We start from the raw sequence: 19,837 nt of genomic DNA on the forward strand, positions 1-19,837 counted from the left end.
TCGGTGTAAACAAATTGCCTAAACCATATAGAACCATGCCCCAGCAAAAACTTAAACATCACACCAAGGAATAAACACAAAAATAAAGAGTTGATATTTAGAAACAAAGTCAGCAAGTCCTGGAACTTACTGCTTGCTTACAAAATCCAAGTGTTCAGACTAGACACAACAATTAAAGCATAAAAACAAAACAGATATAGTACTGCCACCGTCGATCTAGAACCCAGTTCTGAGAACACAAGCTAAGAGATGAAGGTGCAGACTTGACACTTAATATGAAAAACAAGTAAACTAGAAGAGAAATAGAAATACTAAGGACCAAAGACCATTTATTGTAATAACTATGATATGCTTCCCAAGTAAATAGATCATCCTGCTCGGTTCACTTCTTCTTCAATGCTGACTTGGTCTGCTTAAGTCCTCCACTGGGATCCTTCTTCTCCACAGCCTTGATGACCCCAACAGCCACAGTTTGACGCATGTCTCTAACAGCAAAACGGCCGAGTGGAGGATATTCAGAGAAAGTCTCAACCACCATGGGCTTGGTGGGAATCATCTTAATAATACCAGCATCGCCATTCTTCAAGAATTTGGGCTCCTTCTCAATCTCCTTACCAGAACGCCTATCAATCTTAGTAACAAGCTCAGCAAACTTGACAGCAATGTGGGAGGTGTGGCAGTCAAGAACAGGGGCATAGCCATTTCCAATCTGGCCAGGGTGATTCATTATGATCACTTGAGATGTAAAGTTAGCAGCCTCCTTGGCTGGGTCATCCTTGGAGTTTGAGGCAACATACCCACGCTTGAGATCCTTAACAGCAACATTCTTGACATTAAATCCCACATTGTCACCAGGAAGGGCCTCTGTGAGAGCTTCATGATGCATCTCCACGGACTTGACTTCAGTTGTCAGTCCAGTAGGGGCAAAAGTGACAACCATTCCAGGTTTTATGACACCAGTCTCGACACGCCCCACAGGCACAGTTCCAATTCCTCCAATCTTGTAGACATCCTGAAGTGGTAGTCGGAGGGGCTTGTCTGAAGGCCTCTTAGGCTCATTGATTTGGTCAAGGGCCTCAAGAAGGGTTGGACCCTTGTACCAGTCAAGGTTTGTAGAGCGCTCGATCATGTTATCTCCCTCAAAACCAGAGATGGGAACAAATGGAATTTTGTCTGGGTTATAGCCAACCTTCTTCAAATAGGATGAAACTTCCTTCACAATTTCATCATATCTACCCTTGGAGTACTTGGGTGTAGTAGCATCCATCTGTTCAAGATAGATGCAAATTAGTACTTAAATAAATGAATTATAAAAATAATCAAATATACAACTTCAAGGGGCTGAAAATATTAAATACCTTGTTGCAACAGCAGATCATTTGCTTCACACCAAGAGTGAAAGCAAGGAGAGCATGTTCACGGGTCTGACCATCCTTAGAAATACCGGCTTCAAAACCACCAGTAGTGGAATCAATGATGAGAACGGCACAATCAGCTTGGGATGTTCCGGTGATCATGTTCTTAATGAAATCCCTGTGTCCGGGGGCATCGATGACAGTGCAGTAGTACTTGGTTGTCTCAAACTTCCAGAGAGCAATGTCAATGGTGATACCTCTTTCACGTTCAGCCTTGAGCTTGTCAAGGACCCAGGCATACTTGAATGAACGCTTGTTCATCTCAGCAGCTTCTTTCTCAAACCTCTCAATGACACGCTTGTCAATACCTCCAAGCTTGTAGATCAAGTGACCAGTGGTGGTTGATTTCCCAGAGTCGACATGGCCAATGACCACAATGTTGATGTGAACCTTTTCTTTACCCATTAGTTCTTAAAAGCTGAAAACCACAAAAAGATCTTCCAAAGAAAATAATACATAAGCATGACCCCAAAGAAAGAAAAAAATTAAATAAATGCTACCTGTTAACAACACACTGACTAAAAGATTTAACAATTCAGCAGAAATCAACACATAAATATGAACCCAAAGAAGATGACAACAACAAAATGTTATCCCACTAAGTGGGTTTGGAACTATATGAAATGAATTGCCCTCACGCAGGATCGAACTACGGACCTTCAGTTTACAAGACTGATGCTCTACCACTGAGCTATAAGGGCAAGTTGTATATGAACCCAAAGAAAAAAAATGAAAAAAAATAAAATAAAATAAATACTATAATATAGAACACACTTGGAGAAGAAATACACAATCCAAGTAAAAAATTCAACAAGTAATCTATACAACAATAACTAACATAAGCATGCTTCAAAAGAAAAAGGGACTCCACTGTAAAACAAACTTCAGTAATCAGGCACATAATTTCAGCATGATTATGATAATCGAACAAGCATGTGTGTCAGCAACAGATTCTAATCTTATCTATTAATCAGGCATGCAATCAGATTCTTCAGCAGATATAACAGGTAAAACAAACTTCAGTAATCAAGAATAAAGTATGACAATATGTCAGCAACAGAATATACATCGGGCACGAAATATGATGTTTCAGCAGAATCCAGAAACAAAAAAATATAGATACGCATGTGTATATCAGTTATGTTGTATTACATGAATGAATCAACATAAAACTCGAAAATATGGATCCAAAAAGTTAACACCATCACAACAAAGTAAGACCACCTTTTAAAAACATAAACGATTATCACTTTTTGTATTCAGAATTACAATTAAACAGGCGCATAATTTCAGCATGATTATGATAATCGAATACCAACTCGAAGGAAAATATAGAAACAAAAACAAACCAATTTCAACGATCCTGTAATTACACTACAACTGTAAAACTAAATTGCGAAAAAACAGAATCCAAGTCAATAATTGAATAGCAAACAAAAGAAGTATATAACAATATAGATTCTTATTTTGTGTGTTTAGGTTGTGCTTGTAGAAAATAGCATGGTAATAATGTGATGTTGATATAATAATGGCATGGTAATGTTAAAATGCATGAATGAAGAATGTATGAGTATAGAAAACCATCAACTCCTTGAAAACTACGATGATTAGTAAATAAAAGAACTATTGGATTCAGAATTGCGATTAAGCATGTACATGGATGGAATGGAAAAACAAGAAATCGAAAAACAAAAGCATTATAATGTAATCAATCGCAGATGTAAAGTAAACAACACGAATAACCTATGAATGAATTGATTATGAATACATTGATCGATCGATTGATAAGAAAAGAAATTGAAGGATTTAGGGTTGGTTTGTTACCTTGAGACGAAGGAGAAAAGGCTGCGCTGCGGAAACCCTAGTCGATTTGCAAGGAACAGAATTGTGAGAATTGAGAGGAACGGTGGGGTTTTTAAATAAGGGTTTCAGGGGTTTATAAACTACTCTGCACTTAGATTGTGTCCAAAAATATAATAATGTTCAATGTTTTTTTTTCTTCAAATTTTATTCGATTTTACTATGTAGTTTTATTTTGTTTTCCTTTTTTTATAAATAATAAATAAAAGAGGTTTAAGATGAGATTATGTTTCGGTCGAAGTCAAAGTAGATGAGTCTACCAATGGAATCAGAGTTTAATGAAGTCCCCAAAACATTCAAAGATCATGTGCACAGACTAAGACGGTGAAGTATCATTTAAGACGTTCATAGTCAGTTTAAACCTTTTAAGCATTCGAGAAATCAATTAGCCTTTATAACATACAAGTATTATCGTCAAATGCGTAAGTCCTGAAAACAAGAATCAATAAGAAGGAAAATCTTTTGAACAAGAAGAAATTATGGTTTTCTTTAAAAAAAAAAAAAAAGAAATTATGGTTCTCTTGTTCTACCTGAAAACCAATGGCCATTAAAATGCAATGTGATTGTTGTTAATTTTGAGAGTATAATGCAATGTGATGGTTGTTAGTTTCAGGAGTATAGTCGGCTCTTAATTTTGGTCGCTAGACTAATTTTTGCAGCATTATTTATGACATGTCAAATTCATTTATAACGTGACAACACTTATTAACGTGGCAACGTTTATTACGACATATGGATATTTACGTTAGCAAAAATATGTCTAGTAAACGTTGTCATATCATAAATCAATAGAACCACATCATCTAAAAATGAGACGGGGGACCAAATTTATGAAGAAGAAAAAAAGTTAAATAGAGGGACCAAAAAAAACGATTTTTAAAATAGGGGAACCAAGACTTCATTGTTTTGAAAACACGGACACCAAAGTTTCATTGTTTTGAAAGTTAACTCATCTTCTTTCCTTCTTTCTTTTTCATTCTTATTTTCTCATTGGGGGCAATTATGGTGTCAGGTTTCATTGTTCATCATTCATATTGTCCTCCAAAGTTGATTTTCGGTATCTGCGGGATAGTACAATGGTCAATAGAAATTTTTGTATGTGTAGTTGTGGGGATAGTATGATTAGGCAAAGTGGCTTGTCCCACATCAACTTGTATTTCATATTAATTTCGATATGTGATTGTTCCCATCTTCTTGTACTATAGATTTAATTTTATTCGTCAAGCATGTTTATGCTACATAGCGTGATTTTAACGTGAATGTATTATGAAATTTTTTCTATTAATATCTTGTGTTGTGTTGAATTAACAAATTTTGTTGTCAATTTCAAATCATGTCATTTTAATAAATTAGTTAAATTAATAAATCGAATCTACACATAATTGGGTTAAATACAATTTGAATTATAATACAAAAAACGTCAAATACTTTCTTGTTATAAAATTCAAACAAGATGGAGGCGCACGAGAGATGAGTAGGATGGAAAAAGAAAGGGTGGTTAGAAAGAAAATATATATTTTTAACCAAAAAATCACTTTTTTATTTTTTGTGTTTGTTTAAAAAAAAATAATCTGTTTTGTTAAAAAAAATAAAAATTGCCTCAATGAAAAGCTATTTCTAGTAGCTTTTTTCAATATTTAAAAAAAATAAATAAAAATTCAAGTGTAAGAGCTTCAAATCTTAAAAAAGTGATTTTTATGATAGTTAAAAAACAGAAATAGCTAGAGATATTTTTTAATTTTTTTAAAAATCTTTAAAAAAAACCCTATAGATTCTTTTAATTCAAAATCTATTTTTTCAAAGGTGAAACAACCACACATTATAGTACATGTTTAGTATCTCAGTGATCCATCGTGATTTTTTAAAAGCTACACTTTGTAGCTTCTGCAAAATCATGGTGGGTCGCCGTGATTCAAGCACACACACCGGGATACCAAACATACAATTATCATGGTGGGTCGCCGTGATTCTAGCACACCCACCAGGATACCAAACATACAATTACTAGCATATTTTTATTGTGCTAACGGATGTGAAGTGAATTACAGACAATGTTTTATGAAATTTTGATTGCAATTATAGGTACAAATGTATGTGACTTTCAAATTGTAACAAACCATGTTTATTTTTTTCATTGACACCGGCCATATATTATAGACGGAAAATTTATTTAAAAGTATACTTGAGAAAATGAAAAAACCAACCTAAAGCATCTCATCATCATTGTTATAGATAGTCTTAAGTGGTAACATACTAAACTAAAATTGCAAACAGCGAATTACAGTGTATTAAATTATATTGATGATATTCTAATATACGAAATTCCCTTGGACTCCAACGTCTAGACACTTCTCAAAACCAACTAATGCCCAAGTCAAAATTTTAATATGTTGGATGCAGTCTACATTGAAGTTACAATTTGTAGCTTGGACATAACCAAGGTGAAAGTTGCTTTTCGATGTGAAAAATGAATCTCGTTACAGTTTAAAACAAATGCGAGTTCTTTGGCAAAGATGATGCAATGCAAGGGTCAAAGTGAAAAGGTTAAAGATAGCAAAAAGTCTTCAAAAAAATTTGAATGTAACATTAGGAAAACGTTAGCTACAGACAAAGACCTTTAAGAGTCAAACATGAAATATGCATTCAAACAGACTAGTTTCACAAACTGCTCACCAAAGAACCATATGCCCTTGGAGTAATTTTCACCGAGGAAAATAAATATTGTTCGAGCACGTTATGGTCTCTGGGAAGGTAGATGAAAAAATAACTTAATTGTAGACCATATATTTGGGAGTTGCACTGAACTTCTGGTACCCTTTGATGACTTTATTCACTGCATCAAGGAAGTCTTTCTCTGTTACAGTCTTCCTTCGTGCACGGATAGCATACATACCAGCTTCAGTGCACACACTCCTTATATCAGCTCCTAGAGAGAACAAAAAGTATATTGGTCAGAAAAGAAAACTAATTTTTCATGGCAAAGAAAGCAAGTACTTAAAAGTTTTGACTAGAAATGATATAAGCCAGAATACTGAAGTACTTAAAAGATTGATGGTCAGAAGGAATAAGCTAAATTAAAAATTGCCTAGTTGTTAAGATGTTCTTACCAGTGGAGTTTGGGCAAAGCCGAGCTAGAAGCTCAAAACGGATATCCCTTTCACAGTTCATGGTTCTTGTGTGTATCTTGAATATTTGTGTCCTACTCTCTAGATCAGGCAGGCCAAATTCAACTTTACGATCCAATCGCCCAGGCCGCAATAGTGCTGGATCCAAAGTGTCAGGCCTAAAATTTGCCATTAGCTATATGGTCAGCATCACAGGGGTAAAACTTTCAAACTGAATAAATGAAGCGTCAAAAAATGAAGTTGCAAACTAGCAATGCAACCTTCATTATCGCAAGAGGATGGACAGACAATATGAGAAAAAAAGAGCAATTGCCGTGCTACATGAATTATGGAAAATATGACTGAATACAAAGAGACACTTTCATAACATCTACAGTGAAATAGAGAAAGGAAAACCAAATAATAGTAATATCAACCAACCTGTTTGTTGCCATCAAAACTTTGATGTTTCCTCGAGCATCAAACCCATCAAGCTGATTCACAATTTCAAGCATAGTTCGCTGAACCTCATTATCACCACCAACACCATCATCAAATCGTGCACCTCCAATTGCATCAACTTCATCAAAAAACACAATGCACGCCTTTTTTGAACGGGCCATCTAACAAGGTAACAAGTTCAATCAAATGATACCAGATAATGGAAAAAATGATAAAAACAAAGCTATACAACATGAAACATCTACCTGAAATAGTTCACGAACCATCCGAGCCCCCTCACCAACATATTTCTGAACAAGTTCACTTCCAATGACCCTTATAAAACAAGCATCAGTTCTATTAGCAACAGCCCTGGCCAAAAGTGTTTTGCCAGTTCCTGGAGGACCATAACAAAGCACACCCTTTGGAGGATCAATTCCAAGCTTGACAAATTTCTCTGGATGAAGCATGGGAAGTTCAACAACCTTGCAGAGAAATTAAAAATTCAGTGCCAATTCATTTCCTTTGTCATGTGAAACATGGAAAATTTCAAAAACTTACTTCACGCATCTTCTCAATCTGTTCCTTACAACCACCAACATCATTATATGTAACATCTGGTTTCTCTTCAACTGTCATCATGGTAACACTTGGATCAATTTTTGGAGGCAGAGGAATTTGGATCTGATATTTGGTTCTATCAACACTGCGATGATTAAATAAAGGTCAAACAAACACGAAGACAAGGTAATAATGTTGTTACTCTTCTTTCTTAGGGTGACATATTATCGTAAGAGTTATTTTTTGGACACATACCCAACACGCATTCCTTCCTCTATGTCGGTGGGGGAAACCTTGTCTCCTAGCCCAACAACAAACTGAAATCAAAGCAACAGGAATATTAGACCGGGCGTAATTTTTTTTGCAAATCCTTGTCATATTAAACAGCATATAAACTAGTGATAAACAAATATCTATATAATAGATAAATTGAGGCTAAATGAAAAGATTGGTGTGACTTATAGGCGGCACCTTTGCAATCTGCTTCACATTGATAACATATTTGGCATCTTCAGAGTTTGGATTTATAATTTTTGTGCATCTTGCAACCTGTTCAATAATTGACCATAGTTAGGCATTCCTACAAATAATAAAAGCACTTTGAACAAATTCTACAGGATGAGAAAGAAAAAATTGCCTGAAGAGGCTGCTCCTCCTGCATCATCTGCTTATCGGAAACAAGATCCCACTGACTTGGTGTAGCTAAACCAGTATCAGACTCCTTGATACCTATATTACAACAGGAAGTTAACATCTAACGAAGCGTGCAGGTCATAACAGCATCCAACTCAAGCAACTAGGGCAAGCCACAATGAATAGAACGAAATAAAACGCCTACATAATATCCAACTATCTAGTCGTTTCTTCAGTTTAAGATTAAATTTGGAGATAGAAATATACCTAATTAAAGAACCACTTATAACCATAAAAATAAAAATAGACAGCGAAGGGGAATTAGAATAAACCACAAACCAAGAGAAAATATAAGATTTAATTTTCTTTAGCTAAACAATTTCAACCATCTATAAGGCAATAGAAATAAACCCAATTAAGGGACCACTTATAACCATAAAAATGAAAATGGACAGCAAAGGGGCATAGAATAAACCACAATAAAAAGAGAAAATAAAAGATTTCATTTTCTCTAGTTAAACAATTTCAACCATCTACAATGCAATCAAGAAAAGCAGAAACAAACTAAATATTAGTCGCATACCGCACAAGTCATTCACTTTCTTTGCCATATCTTTAATTTCCTTCTCCACTTTTTTAATGCTTGTGGAATAAGGTCCCAAACCCTGCATAAAGTGGAACAAATCAACAAAGAACCATTGATCATAGAAAAAGCATTCAGTCCAGCAACTAAGAAGCCTAGCAAGGAAAGTCAGGAATCAACAAATGAGCAAAACATCTCCATAAACATCACTAGCTTTCTGTAGAACAGATCAAATAGACTTTAAAATCACATGATCACCACTAAATACATGGCTAAACACATTAGTAGCACCTCATTAACTCTTAATGAAACCTATTCATTGGGCACACTTAGTAATAAAAGGTTACAAAACGTTACAGCTTTACAACATAGTATCACAATCTATACCTGGACTGATATACACAACTGTACCACATGTCTCATAATATTTCATGTTGACTATCCAGTCCCCACTCAACACTGCACTAACTTGATTGTTCAAGTCATGCCAGCTCTCCTCGCCCGGTCAGGTCCTACCTCATTACTAGCTTGATTGTTCAAGTCATACAAGCTCAGATTTCCCAGCCACATCCTACCTCTGCACTAGCTTGATTGTTCAAGTCATACTACCTCACCTCGCCCAACCAGGTCCATCCTCGGCATCAGCTTGATTGTTCAAGTCATGCCAACTCACCTTGCGCAGTTAGATCCTATCTCAGCACTAGCTTGACTGTTCAAGTCATGCCTAGAATGAATCAACCACATCAAACTCGTCGACAACTAAGTTGTGCAAGTGGTCCCCCTTCCAAACGCTTTACAACATTCTGCAGCGTAGTTATGTAAGCTACCTGTTCACTGACTCCACGTGTCCTGTACGAACAACCAAAATCTTTGAAGCGCGTCTGGCTTCATGTACCCGTACAAGACAACCAATGAGAGACTCTGGATTATAGCTTAATGGGCCTAGGTGACCAAAGAGAGGCCCATTAGGATTTAGGTCTACAAGGACTGTAAAAGGAGGCACTACTAGCTAAAATAGTGTATATTAATCTTAGTTATCTTAGAGTATTCTTGGAGCTCCTCCTTGTAGGAGCACTGAATAGGTCACCTGTTGTGACTTGTGTTTACATATGTGAACAATTACTATATCGTGAAATGAAAAACTTTGTGCATCCTCATCACGGTATATCAACAATTAACATGTATAGTTCACACTCACACAGCTACCACAAGCATCAATTTACACAAACCCTACCCAACAACTTTAACTCTTAAATCCAGAAACCCTACCTCAAACTAATTTCTTTCATTTGAGTTGCAAAATTTACAAAAAGTAACGGACATTAATTAACAGAATCAGAAAAATTCCCAAAAATAAAAAATAAAAAAATCCACAATTGAATTGAAATAGAAGAGAAATTGGGAAACATAGGGATTTAGAGAGAGAAAGAGACATACATAGGTTTTGAGGAGAGCGATGTCATCCTCATCGAGGGGGCGAGGGTTCTTCTCGTCTTTGAGATCGTCTTCGTGTTCATTAGCCATTGCTTGTATTGGAATGCTTCAAAGTGCGACCAACCAGCTTCAGATTTGAGATTTGGCTCTTATAATATAAGGCTTATATAGTTATGCCACTCCTAATGCTGCTTTTTGAACAAGAAAGAAACTCAAATAAAATTGGGGTGATATAGTCGATTTGGTCCTCAATGTGTGACTAGTTCTTAATTATATACGTCGTTAGTTAAAATAGTTTATAAGTTAAAATAGTTGTTTAATATTGACATTAACTTGCCTCTTCAAAAAAAAAATATTGACATTAACTCTTTTAATATAAGAATGAGATTAATTAAATATTTATAAGGACCAATATGACAGTAAATAAGTATATTGAGGGATTATTCCTCAAAAAAAGTATATTGAGGGACTAATACGGAAATATTAACGAAATATTTTATCGTAAGAGTTATTTTGACCAACGTAGTGCAAAATCAAAGACTTTTTAAAATTTTAATATATTGATCGACTATTGTGACTACTTGTTGCACATATAGACACCAAAATGAATATTACCCCAAATAAAATTACTCTAAAATTTCATAATATTTTTTATTTTCTAACATGTTTTTTATTTGGCATAAATATAAACATTATATTAAAATAAAAAAATTACTGCAACATTATATTAAAATTTAAAATATAGAAACAACTTTTTAGAATTTTTTTCTAAAATATCATTAATATATAAGTGAAGTTATTGTGTCACATTCTTCATTTGCGCTCGAAGCTGACACACATCCTCCCTTAAGGGTCCGTTTGGTTCGAGATTTTTGGAGGGAAGGGGAGGGGAGATTTTTAATTTGAAGTGTTTGGTTCAATTTTTAGAAGGGAAGGGAAGGGGAGGGGAGGGGAGCAAATCTCTTTAAAATTTTATTGCATTGCCATAATTATCCTTAAATTAATTTCAAATCTCAATATTAACCTTGTAACAACTTTTATTATTATTAGATTATATTATTTTTGTAACAATTTTATTATTATTATTAGGTTATCTTATTCTTGTAACAATTATTATTATTATTTTGTTATATTTTCATAGTCACTTTCATGTGTCTTATTTGTTCATATGCAACAAATTTCATTTATCTTACAATTGTTAATTAATAAGCACTATCCATGATTTTGAAAATTCTTATGTCATATATTTAAGAGCTATGCTATTTTTTACGAAAGTAATTGGAAAAAAATGCAAGGATTACAAAGAATTGCTCTTATAAAAAAAATATTACAAAGAATTGCTCCGATAAAAAAAGCCAAATATGATGCTTGGAGCAAAATACATGAGCCAGTTTAAGATAAAATAGCGGCTTAGATGTGTGCTTGTCTTTGTCAGTTTCTGAAATCGTAAAAACAAACAGTTTCTTTTATTTAATTAAGTTTAAGGGTAAAACGGTAAAATACTGTTAAAATCCCTCCCCTCCCCTTGTGAACCAAACACACTTTTAATTAAAAATATCTCCCCTCCCCTCCCCTCCGTAAAAATCCCTCCCCTCCCCTCCCCTCCTAATTCTCGAACCAAACAGACCCTAAATTGGCTCGCTTAAGCTTTGTTTGGATTGATGGAGTCAAACAGAGCGGATTGAAACAAAATGAAACGAAGTAAAACGAGACGGAATGGATATAAACTTCGTTTCGTGAGAAAGTTAGCCCAAGGTACCTCTATCCAAAACTATTGATTTTGATTTAAATATGTGTACTGTGAAATCTCCTCGTGTAGTTGAGTATCACCACCATTCTTGAAAAAATAAATATGATTTTTTGTCTATTTATCTTTTACATGGAAGTGTGACAAAAAGTACACAGTGCAAAACGTAATAAGTCTGTTTAATGGAGGCCTATGCAAAAAGAAGTTGATGTTTTTATGCTGGCTTTTTTTTTGTATAAAAATTAATTCATAGAACTATAAACTAAAATTGAATAAAAATATTGTGGGAAATAATTTTAAAAAGAATATTGAAATTATAATTTTGGACACAATCATAATCCAAATTCCCTTGACATGACATCGCCCATCGATCACAACAATTTTAGAATACTCTCATTTTGATCCCAAAAGACCTTCATCTTGTCATAAGTGGAGTGAGTTTGTGCTAGAATAGTAAAAGTATGTTGCTTACTTCTAGTTAAGCCCTTCAAATACCTTTTAGTTTTAAATTTGTTGGCTCCCCTAACATTCCAAGAGAGCACACTAACATCTTTAAACGTTGTCATCATAAACACCATCAAAGAGCAAAGTAATATGACTGCAAGGCTTGTTTAGGAGGAATGATATTTGTACAACCATTTTGCAATAATTTTTGGACAACTTTCTCTCTCATACTCACATGACATTCTTATCCTCTCTCTTTCTTTTCCTCTCTCCATTATTTTTGATCAATAGAAAGAGAGAAAAACAAAGTTGTTATCAATTGGATTTACATATATCATTACTCCTTGTTTAGTATCCCATCCCAAAGGTTTTGTAACATCCCCGACGACTTTAATAATTGCCGACTGACCCTACAAACCAACACAAGTTTTTTCAGTGTGTTTTGTCCTCACTCGCATGCTTACCGGGAAACTTCCCAGTAGGTCACCCATCCAAAGACCACTCTAAGTCAATCACGCTTAACTGTGGAGTTCTTATGGAATGGGCTACCGAAAAGAAGATGCATCTTGTTGATATAGGTAGTATCAAACAATTCTTCTAAGCCTTCCTTCAACCATGTAGTCACATACCTACACGGCCTTAGGATCCCCTCATTCTGATGTGATTCGGTTCCTCTAGAAATTGTCGGGAGTCGCTCATTGTCATGCCTTGTGCACCGGCAACCACTCCCCGTCCTCGTCAGCCTTGGGTGTTACATGCCCACCAGCTTCCGCTTGGTTCGTCCCCGAACCACATCGTACTGGGAGAGGTCTGCTCTGATACCATTTTTGTAACATCCTTAACGACTTTAAGAATTGCTGACTGACAATACAAACCAACACAAGTCTTTTTAGCGTGTTTTGTTCTCACTCACATGCTTACCGGGAAACTTCCCAGTAGGTCACCGATCCAAAGACCACTCCAAGTCAATCACGCTTAACTGTGGAGTTCTTATGGAATGGGCTACCGAAAAGAAGATGCATCTTGTTAATATAGGTAGTACCAAACAATTCTTATAAGCCTTCCTTCAACCATGTAGTCTCATACCTACACGGCCTCAGGATCCCTCTCATTCCGATGTGATTCGGTTCCTCTAAAAGCTGTCGGGAGCCGCTCATTGGCATGCCTTGTGCACCGGCGACCATTCCCCGCCCTCTTCAGCCTTGGGTGTTACAGGCTTTTAGTCTAATAAACTACATTTACACCTTCAAGAATCAAAATAGTCGTCATAACAACCTCCGTATGGTTTTGAGTCTCCAATGTATCGCTTTTAGGTTTCCCAGGATAATAAATTTCCTTCTTTTTTGAATTCAACGAGACTGGTTCAACCAAATGAGATAATTGAGTGGAATTCTCTTAGACACTCACACCCTGTGTAAAATTAGAATTAGAATTTCAATAGGTTGGGGATCGATGGAATTTAGTGCAACCTTGTCCAAAACGCTCGTTTATTTCACCTGTTGGCGAATCTTGAAAAGAGTCAGCATTCTCCATCCTCATGTTTTTTATTTCCTTTTTAAATGTAATGAAACTCATTATCTCCCTTTTCAAGCGTTGTTTTCAGCATGCGTAAATTTTTTCAATAACTGCGTTAATATGTTGATCGCGCCTTCACCAAAATTCTAAGGCTGCATGGTTGAACACTATATGCGGTTGGCAAAGGTATTGGACAGAACACAAAGTTTTGAGTCTCGTGGTCGTATCTTTCATAAGCTGAGAAATAACGCAGAGTCCTTCAAACACCACCTGGTACCGGTATCCATCCACCCATACTTCTACCATGACAATCTCTTTAAGATCAATCTCAACACAAATGTGTGCGAACCTTCCTCTTTAATGTATCACACTCCACATTGTACGAATATTCAAATAGCCATAATATCTTCGGTCTACGATTCACACATGCCCTTGAATACATTTTCATCAAGGTAAACCTTCAATAGTAGTCTATCCCCATTTTCATGCTCTATTATCCTTAAGATGATTGAGATCATCACAGTGGCGGAGCCAGAAAAAAGAGCATGGGTGGGCCATTAAAAGTTTGACTAAAAAGCTCAGGTACTTTAAAAAAAATAAATTACATAGTTTACTACTTCTATAAATTACAAATCTTTTTTTTATAATACAACTGTTAATTTGAGGAATTTTCAGATGACAAGACAATATAAAGGAGATTTGAAACCCCAAAACATTAAAATGTAGGTTAAAGTACACTTTTTCCCCCTAACTTTGAAAAACTTGCAATTTTGACCCCCTAAGTACAAAAACTACAATTTTAGCCCTCTAAGATTTAGCCCCTTTACATCTTTGATCCTTTTGGTCAATTTTGACTTATTGAACGTGGCAGGCCACGTGTGTAATTAATTTATTAAAAAAAAAAATTCAATTTTTAAATTAAATAAATTAAAAAAAAAAATTAAAAAATCAGAAAAATAATTTTCATAAAAACCCAACAATCATCTCCCCTTAATTTTAAACAATTTTCATAAAAACGTACAATTTTCACAAAACCCAACAAACCCAGATAAAACAACATGTTAATTGGAAGAAGAAGCTTGATCGACGACCACCACCACCTGCTTCTCTAGCCCGACAATACTATACTGTTATTAACTTTCTTAATCTCAAGCCCTATTATGCTTTTCCTAATTGAGGACTTCATTTAGAGACTTCGTTGCAGATGTAATTTTCACGCCCTGCAATTTGTTCCAGAATACAAGAAACTGCTTGGTTGCTTCTTAAGAGGTTGCGCGGGCATGCAGGTCTTATTGGACCATTGGATCGGCATCTTGTTGGTCCATTTGGAGAATTAAATTTGGAGAAGAGTGAAAAAAGTTCCAAGAAAGCTTCAAAATACTTGGCTTTACATCTCAGATTTGAAATTGACATGGTAGCTCATTCCTTATGTGAATTTGGGGGAGGTGAAGAAGAGAGGAAAGAATTGGAAGCATATCGTGAGATCCATTTTCCTGCACTGGCATTGATGAAAAATACTACAAAGTATGTATCACAATTTTTTTATCTCAACTAGTTCTTCACTTATACTGGAAACATATCGTGACCACCACCACCCTTGCGAACCCTTGTTCTTCCTTCATCGAAATTCTCCTCGTCTTCGTCCTCTTCGTCATCTTCGTCAGTGTTATTTTCGGGTTCGTTGTTGGGAACGACGTCGGAAGAGCAATTGACGGTGGAGGTAAGTTCGGAATAGATGTGGTTGGATTCTTCTTGGTCTTCAAGAGGAAGAAGAAGAAGCCATTTGAATTGGAAGTCAAAAGAATGAATTTTTTTTTCTTCTGATTTTTTAATTTATTTAATTTAAAAATTGTTTTTTTGGTTTTTTTTTTAATAAATTAAGTACACATGTGGCCTGCCACGTAGGCGTTGAATAAGTCAAAATTGACCAAAAGGACCAAAGATGCAAATGAGCTAAATCTTAAGGGGTCAAAATTGTAGTTTTTGTACTTAAGGGGTCAAAATTTCAAATTTTTGAAAGTTAGAGGGGGTAAAGTACACTTTAGCCTAAAATGTATGTAAACCTCCGCTACCCAACCAAGTATAAGCATGACAAAAATCACATATGTCCATTTTATAGAACCGCTGAAAACCCAAACCGTTGAAAAATTGTTTAAAACCCCGTAAAATTGACCTATGATATTTAATTTTTTAATTTACTAGGTGGACCACTACAACAATTAATGGGGATTTAGATTCGTTGACCACTAAAACCGTAGCAAAATTGTTTAAAATCTCGCAAAATAGACCTACGATCGTTAACTTTTTGATTTTTTCGGGTGGGCCCCCAACCCATGAAGGACTCCATCCTTGGATCATAACCTGCATCAAGTGGTTTACAAAACATTGCATGTAGAGATGGACACTGGTTTCCACAGAGAACACGAGCATCATAGTCTCTTCTTGTTTTCACATATTTTCATGTTATTGATTCTTGTTTTAAGGAGTATACACATTCGACTGTTATTGATTCTTGTTTTAAGGAGTATACACATTCGACCGTAATCACCGAATACGTGAATGCAGGGTGACTGCTTGGAGGGCTCATATTAGCTCTAAGCGTCTTATTTGATTCTTCAAGGCCTTTGCTGGTCCACATGATGTTTGGATGCTTTTAGCCATAGTTTTAAAACTCGGGCCATTTATTGGATAAGCCAGTCTGGTTCATTTATTGGATCGATTATGTTATTGACTCGCTACGAAACGGTGCAACTCGGCCAGAACCGGAATAAACCGGTGACTCAGTGGTCTTCTCGAACCGGCTGGGTCAACACTTTTGACCGTTTTTTTTTTACAAAACAAGGGTCTGTTATATTTTAGGGTTAATAGTGCTTTTCACCACTGTAATATAGGCCATTTCTAGTTTTCGCCCGTATAAAATTTTCGGTTTGATTTGCATCCTTGTAAAACTTTTTTTTTTCCGGAAAACACCCCTCCTCCATCCAACTCATCAAATGCGCATATGTGGCGCTGACATGGTTTTTTTTTTTTTATATATTATTAATTGTCTACATCAGATTTTATTTTTTAAAATATTTGAAAATTAATTTTCAAAAATAAAAATATATTCAGATTTTTTTCCATAAAATTTAAAAATCGAAAAAAAAAGTTTTTTTTTTTCAAATATTTAAAAAATCAGAAAAAACGATAAGATTTTTTTGAAATATCGGTTTTTTTTTTTAAATTCAAATATTAAAAAATCACAAAAAATTAGAAAAAACAAATTCGAGGTTTTAAAAAAAAGTCATATTTTTTTCCAGAAAAAAAAAAAACAGTTTTAAAATTTTTCTACAAAAAAAAATTATGGAAAATGTTTTATTTTTAAAAATCTGGATACAATTTTTTAAAAAATTCAGATTTTTTTTCGAAAATTTTATTCCAGATTTTTGTAATTTTTTTAAATAATATGGAGTTTAATTTTCAAAATAAAAAATTTTAAATTAGAAAAAACAAATTCGAATTATTTAAAAAAAAAGTCATATTTTTTTCCCGAAATAAAAAACAGTTTTAAAATTTTTTCTACAAAAAAAATTATGGAAAATGTTTTATTTTTAAAAATCTGGATACAAATTTTTTAAAAAATTTAGAAGAAATTCAGATTTTTTTTTCCAAAATTTTATTACAGATTTTTATTAAATCATTTTTGAAATTAAAATTTTAGAAAAAAAATATTTTCTAATTTAAACAAAAAATAAAAAATTTGGAAAATATTTTTCATAATAAAAAAAATCCTGAACTTTTTTATTTTCAAAAATTAATTTTCAAATTTTTAAAATTAATTTTATTTCTAAATTAATATAAATGAATTTATGTTATAATTTTTTTAAAAAAATAGTCACAAATGCCACATTTAGCCTTAGAAAAATAAAAAATAAAATTAATTATACAGTCAGCACGCCACATAAGCATATATGCACAGTCAACATGCCACACAGTGTACCACGTCAGCAAATATGTACAGTCATATGGGGGAGGGGTGTAACGCCCACTTTCGTTTAATCGTTATTTAATCGAGTTTAGGCCATTATATTATAATTATATAGTATATGCATGATTTTGATATGTTTTGATGATTTGTGGTGAATTTAGTGATTTAATTGATGACGTGATAAGTTATGAGTTTTGGAGGATTTGATTATGTTATGAGAATTATTTTATTGATAAATAGAATAAAGATTTGAAAATAATATAAAATATTTAGTTGAGGGCTGTTTTGATATTTTAGATAGTTTTGGGGGAGGAAGTGAGATAAGATAAGTATTTTAAGAGGAGATATAAAAGAATAGACCTAGGTTTAGAAAAAACACTTTGTACGTGAAAACTTTTGGAAAAGGGAGAAAAAGCTTAGAGAGGAGCAAGAGACCAAAGAGGGCTGCGATTTCTTCATAACCAGGTAAGGGTGGGACTAATAACTCAGTAACATTAATCTCTGTAATTCTGATGATTAGTTGACAAAGTTAGGATTGATTTAGAGAAGTTTTGAAATTAGGTCAAAACCCTAAAATTTGAGAATAAATGGTAAAACTTGTTTAGATTGTTGCAAGAACCGTCCTTTAACCTTAGAATATGTTTAGGATGAATTCTGGAATCAAAACCAAGCTTAGAACCATGTGAATCGACGGATTTTTGTGTTTTTAGGAAGCCTGGCCGTAGCAACGTTCATCGCTCGCCACGGCGAGCTATGATCCTCGCCTCGCGAGTGATGAAGTTCATCGCTCGCCACGCGAGCCTTTTCCCTTCGCCTCGCGAGTTGTTTGGTGCAACTCGCCATGGCGAGCAACCTTTCCTCGCCTCGCGAGCTTAGGCAGAGTGCATGTCATATTTTGTAGTTTCGACTTTTTAGTTGGACCTTGAGTGCCTTTAAGTGCCTAAACATACCTAGAGATGATTAGGAATGATTTTAGGATAGGATTGAACCCAAAACAACATTAGTTGGGAATTTGAGTGGTACTCGCCATGGCGAGTGAGAACTCTCGCCTCGCGAGCAAGTCCAGAATGTAGCTGTTTGAGTGGTTGTGCGATCTGTGTCGCACCTTTTGATCAGGAGTGAACCCCTAATTGGTAATGAAACCTTATGATAACGTTTAATGCAATCTGTAAAGCTATTAAGATATGTTGATATTAATTTAGCATGATTAATGTATTATGCAATATGTGAGATATAATGAAACGATTATGATTCTATTGAATTGCTGTTGATATATTGATATCTCCCTGCTGATATGTGACTTGACTATGCTGCTGCTGTTATTTAACTGAGTATGCAATGTTTACTTATGAATATAATGAAAATGATGACGTTTCGCTTCAAGTTATTGAATGCACATGATTACGATGTTTTGTTGTTAAGAGTCCATGCATAGCATATCATTGAGCTTAGTCCTCACCACGTTTTATTAGGAGCTTTGTCCTCCGCACGATTATTAGGAGCTTTGTCCTCCGCACGATTAAAGTATATTTATACTTATGATGACGATTGGTACCACATGCATATACGGAGTCTAGGAGCATTGTCACATTGTCATGTCTATTATGCTTTGCTGATGATGATTGATTATGTGATTACGTGATAAATGCTTATTAAGGATACAATGACGATTATGTTTAAAATGATTATGATCAAGATTGATTAGGATGTTAATTTATGATTCTTAATTGCATTGATTAACGTTATTCTGTTATGAAATCTCACCCTTTCTGTTTGAATGTTACCTCGACCGTGGGTAACGTGCAGGTGATCGAGCTTAGTGTGCTGTTTCCGTCGTGAGTGGCCTTGCCTTCACCGTGTCGTCTAGGTCGCTCTGATACGTAACGGGATGGGGCTTTATGATTATGCATGCTTCATTCTATTACGTGACTTTTATGCTGTTTATGATTATGAACTAATTTCTTTTAAGATTTAAGATGAGGCCTGCGTGCCAAAACGTTTTATGACTATGACATAATTTCCACTGCGATGTTTAAGATATTTGGTTAAATCATTATTTAACTGTTTTTGGATTACGTTTATGTGATATCCCGTTGTTTACGATGCTTACTCTGATAAATGTCTTAAGAAAAT

General features: G+C 34.7%; 2 protein-coding genes and 1 non-coding gene across 3 annotated transcripts; all 3 read right to left on the reverse strand.

The window, feature by feature from the left end:
- Nucleotides 1-71: 71 nt before the first annotated feature.
- On the reverse strand, nucleotides 72-3,393 carry LOC11427994 (elongation factor 1-alpha). The gene is made up of 3 exons (XM_039829879.1): nucleotides 3,240-3,393; nucleotides 1,359-1,852; nucleotides 72-1,267 (listed from the first exon to the last, which is right to left on the reverse strand). The coding sequence occupies exons 2-3, from the start codon at nucleotides 1,818-1,820 to the stop codon at nucleotides 383-385; spliced, it is 1,347 nt and encodes a 448-aa protein (XP_039685813.1). The 5' UTR covers nucleotides 1,821-1,852; nucleotides 3,240-3,393; the 3' UTR covers nucleotides 72-382.
- TRNAT-UGU (transfer RNA threonine (anticodon UGU)) lies at nucleotides 2,045-2,116 on the reverse strand. The gene has a single exon. It is a non-coding gene; the product is annotated as a tRNA-Thr (tRNA).
- A 2,418-nt stretch (nucleotides 3,394-5,811) lies between the features above and the next one.
- Nucleotides 5,812-10,152, reverse strand: LOC11421964 (26S proteasome regulatory subunit 7). The gene is made up of 10 exons (XM_039829880.1): nucleotides 10,035-10,152; nucleotides 8,598-8,679; nucleotides 8,019-8,110; nucleotides 7,853-7,930; nucleotides 7,637-7,698; nucleotides 7,382-7,526; nucleotides 7,087-7,305; nucleotides 6,821-7,002; nucleotides 6,383-6,558; nucleotides 5,812-6,201 (listed from the first exon to the last, which is right to left on the reverse strand). The coding sequence occupies exons 1-10, from the start codon at nucleotides 10,119-10,121 to the stop codon at nucleotides 6,044-6,046; spliced, it is 1,281 nt and encodes a 426-aa protein (XP_039685814.1). The 5' UTR covers nucleotides 10,122-10,152; the 3' UTR covers nucleotides 5,812-6,043.
- Nucleotides 10,153-19,837: the final 9,685 nt, after the last annotated feature.

The sequence above is a fragment of the Medicago truncatula genome, chromosome 1 (genome assembly GCF_003473485.1).
Source record: "Medicago truncatula cultivar Jemalong A17 chromosome 1, MtrunA17r5.0-ANR, whole genome shotgun sequence".
Taxonomy (NCBI): Eukaryota; Viridiplantae; Streptophyta; class Magnoliopsida; order Fabales; family Fabaceae; genus Medicago; species Medicago truncatula.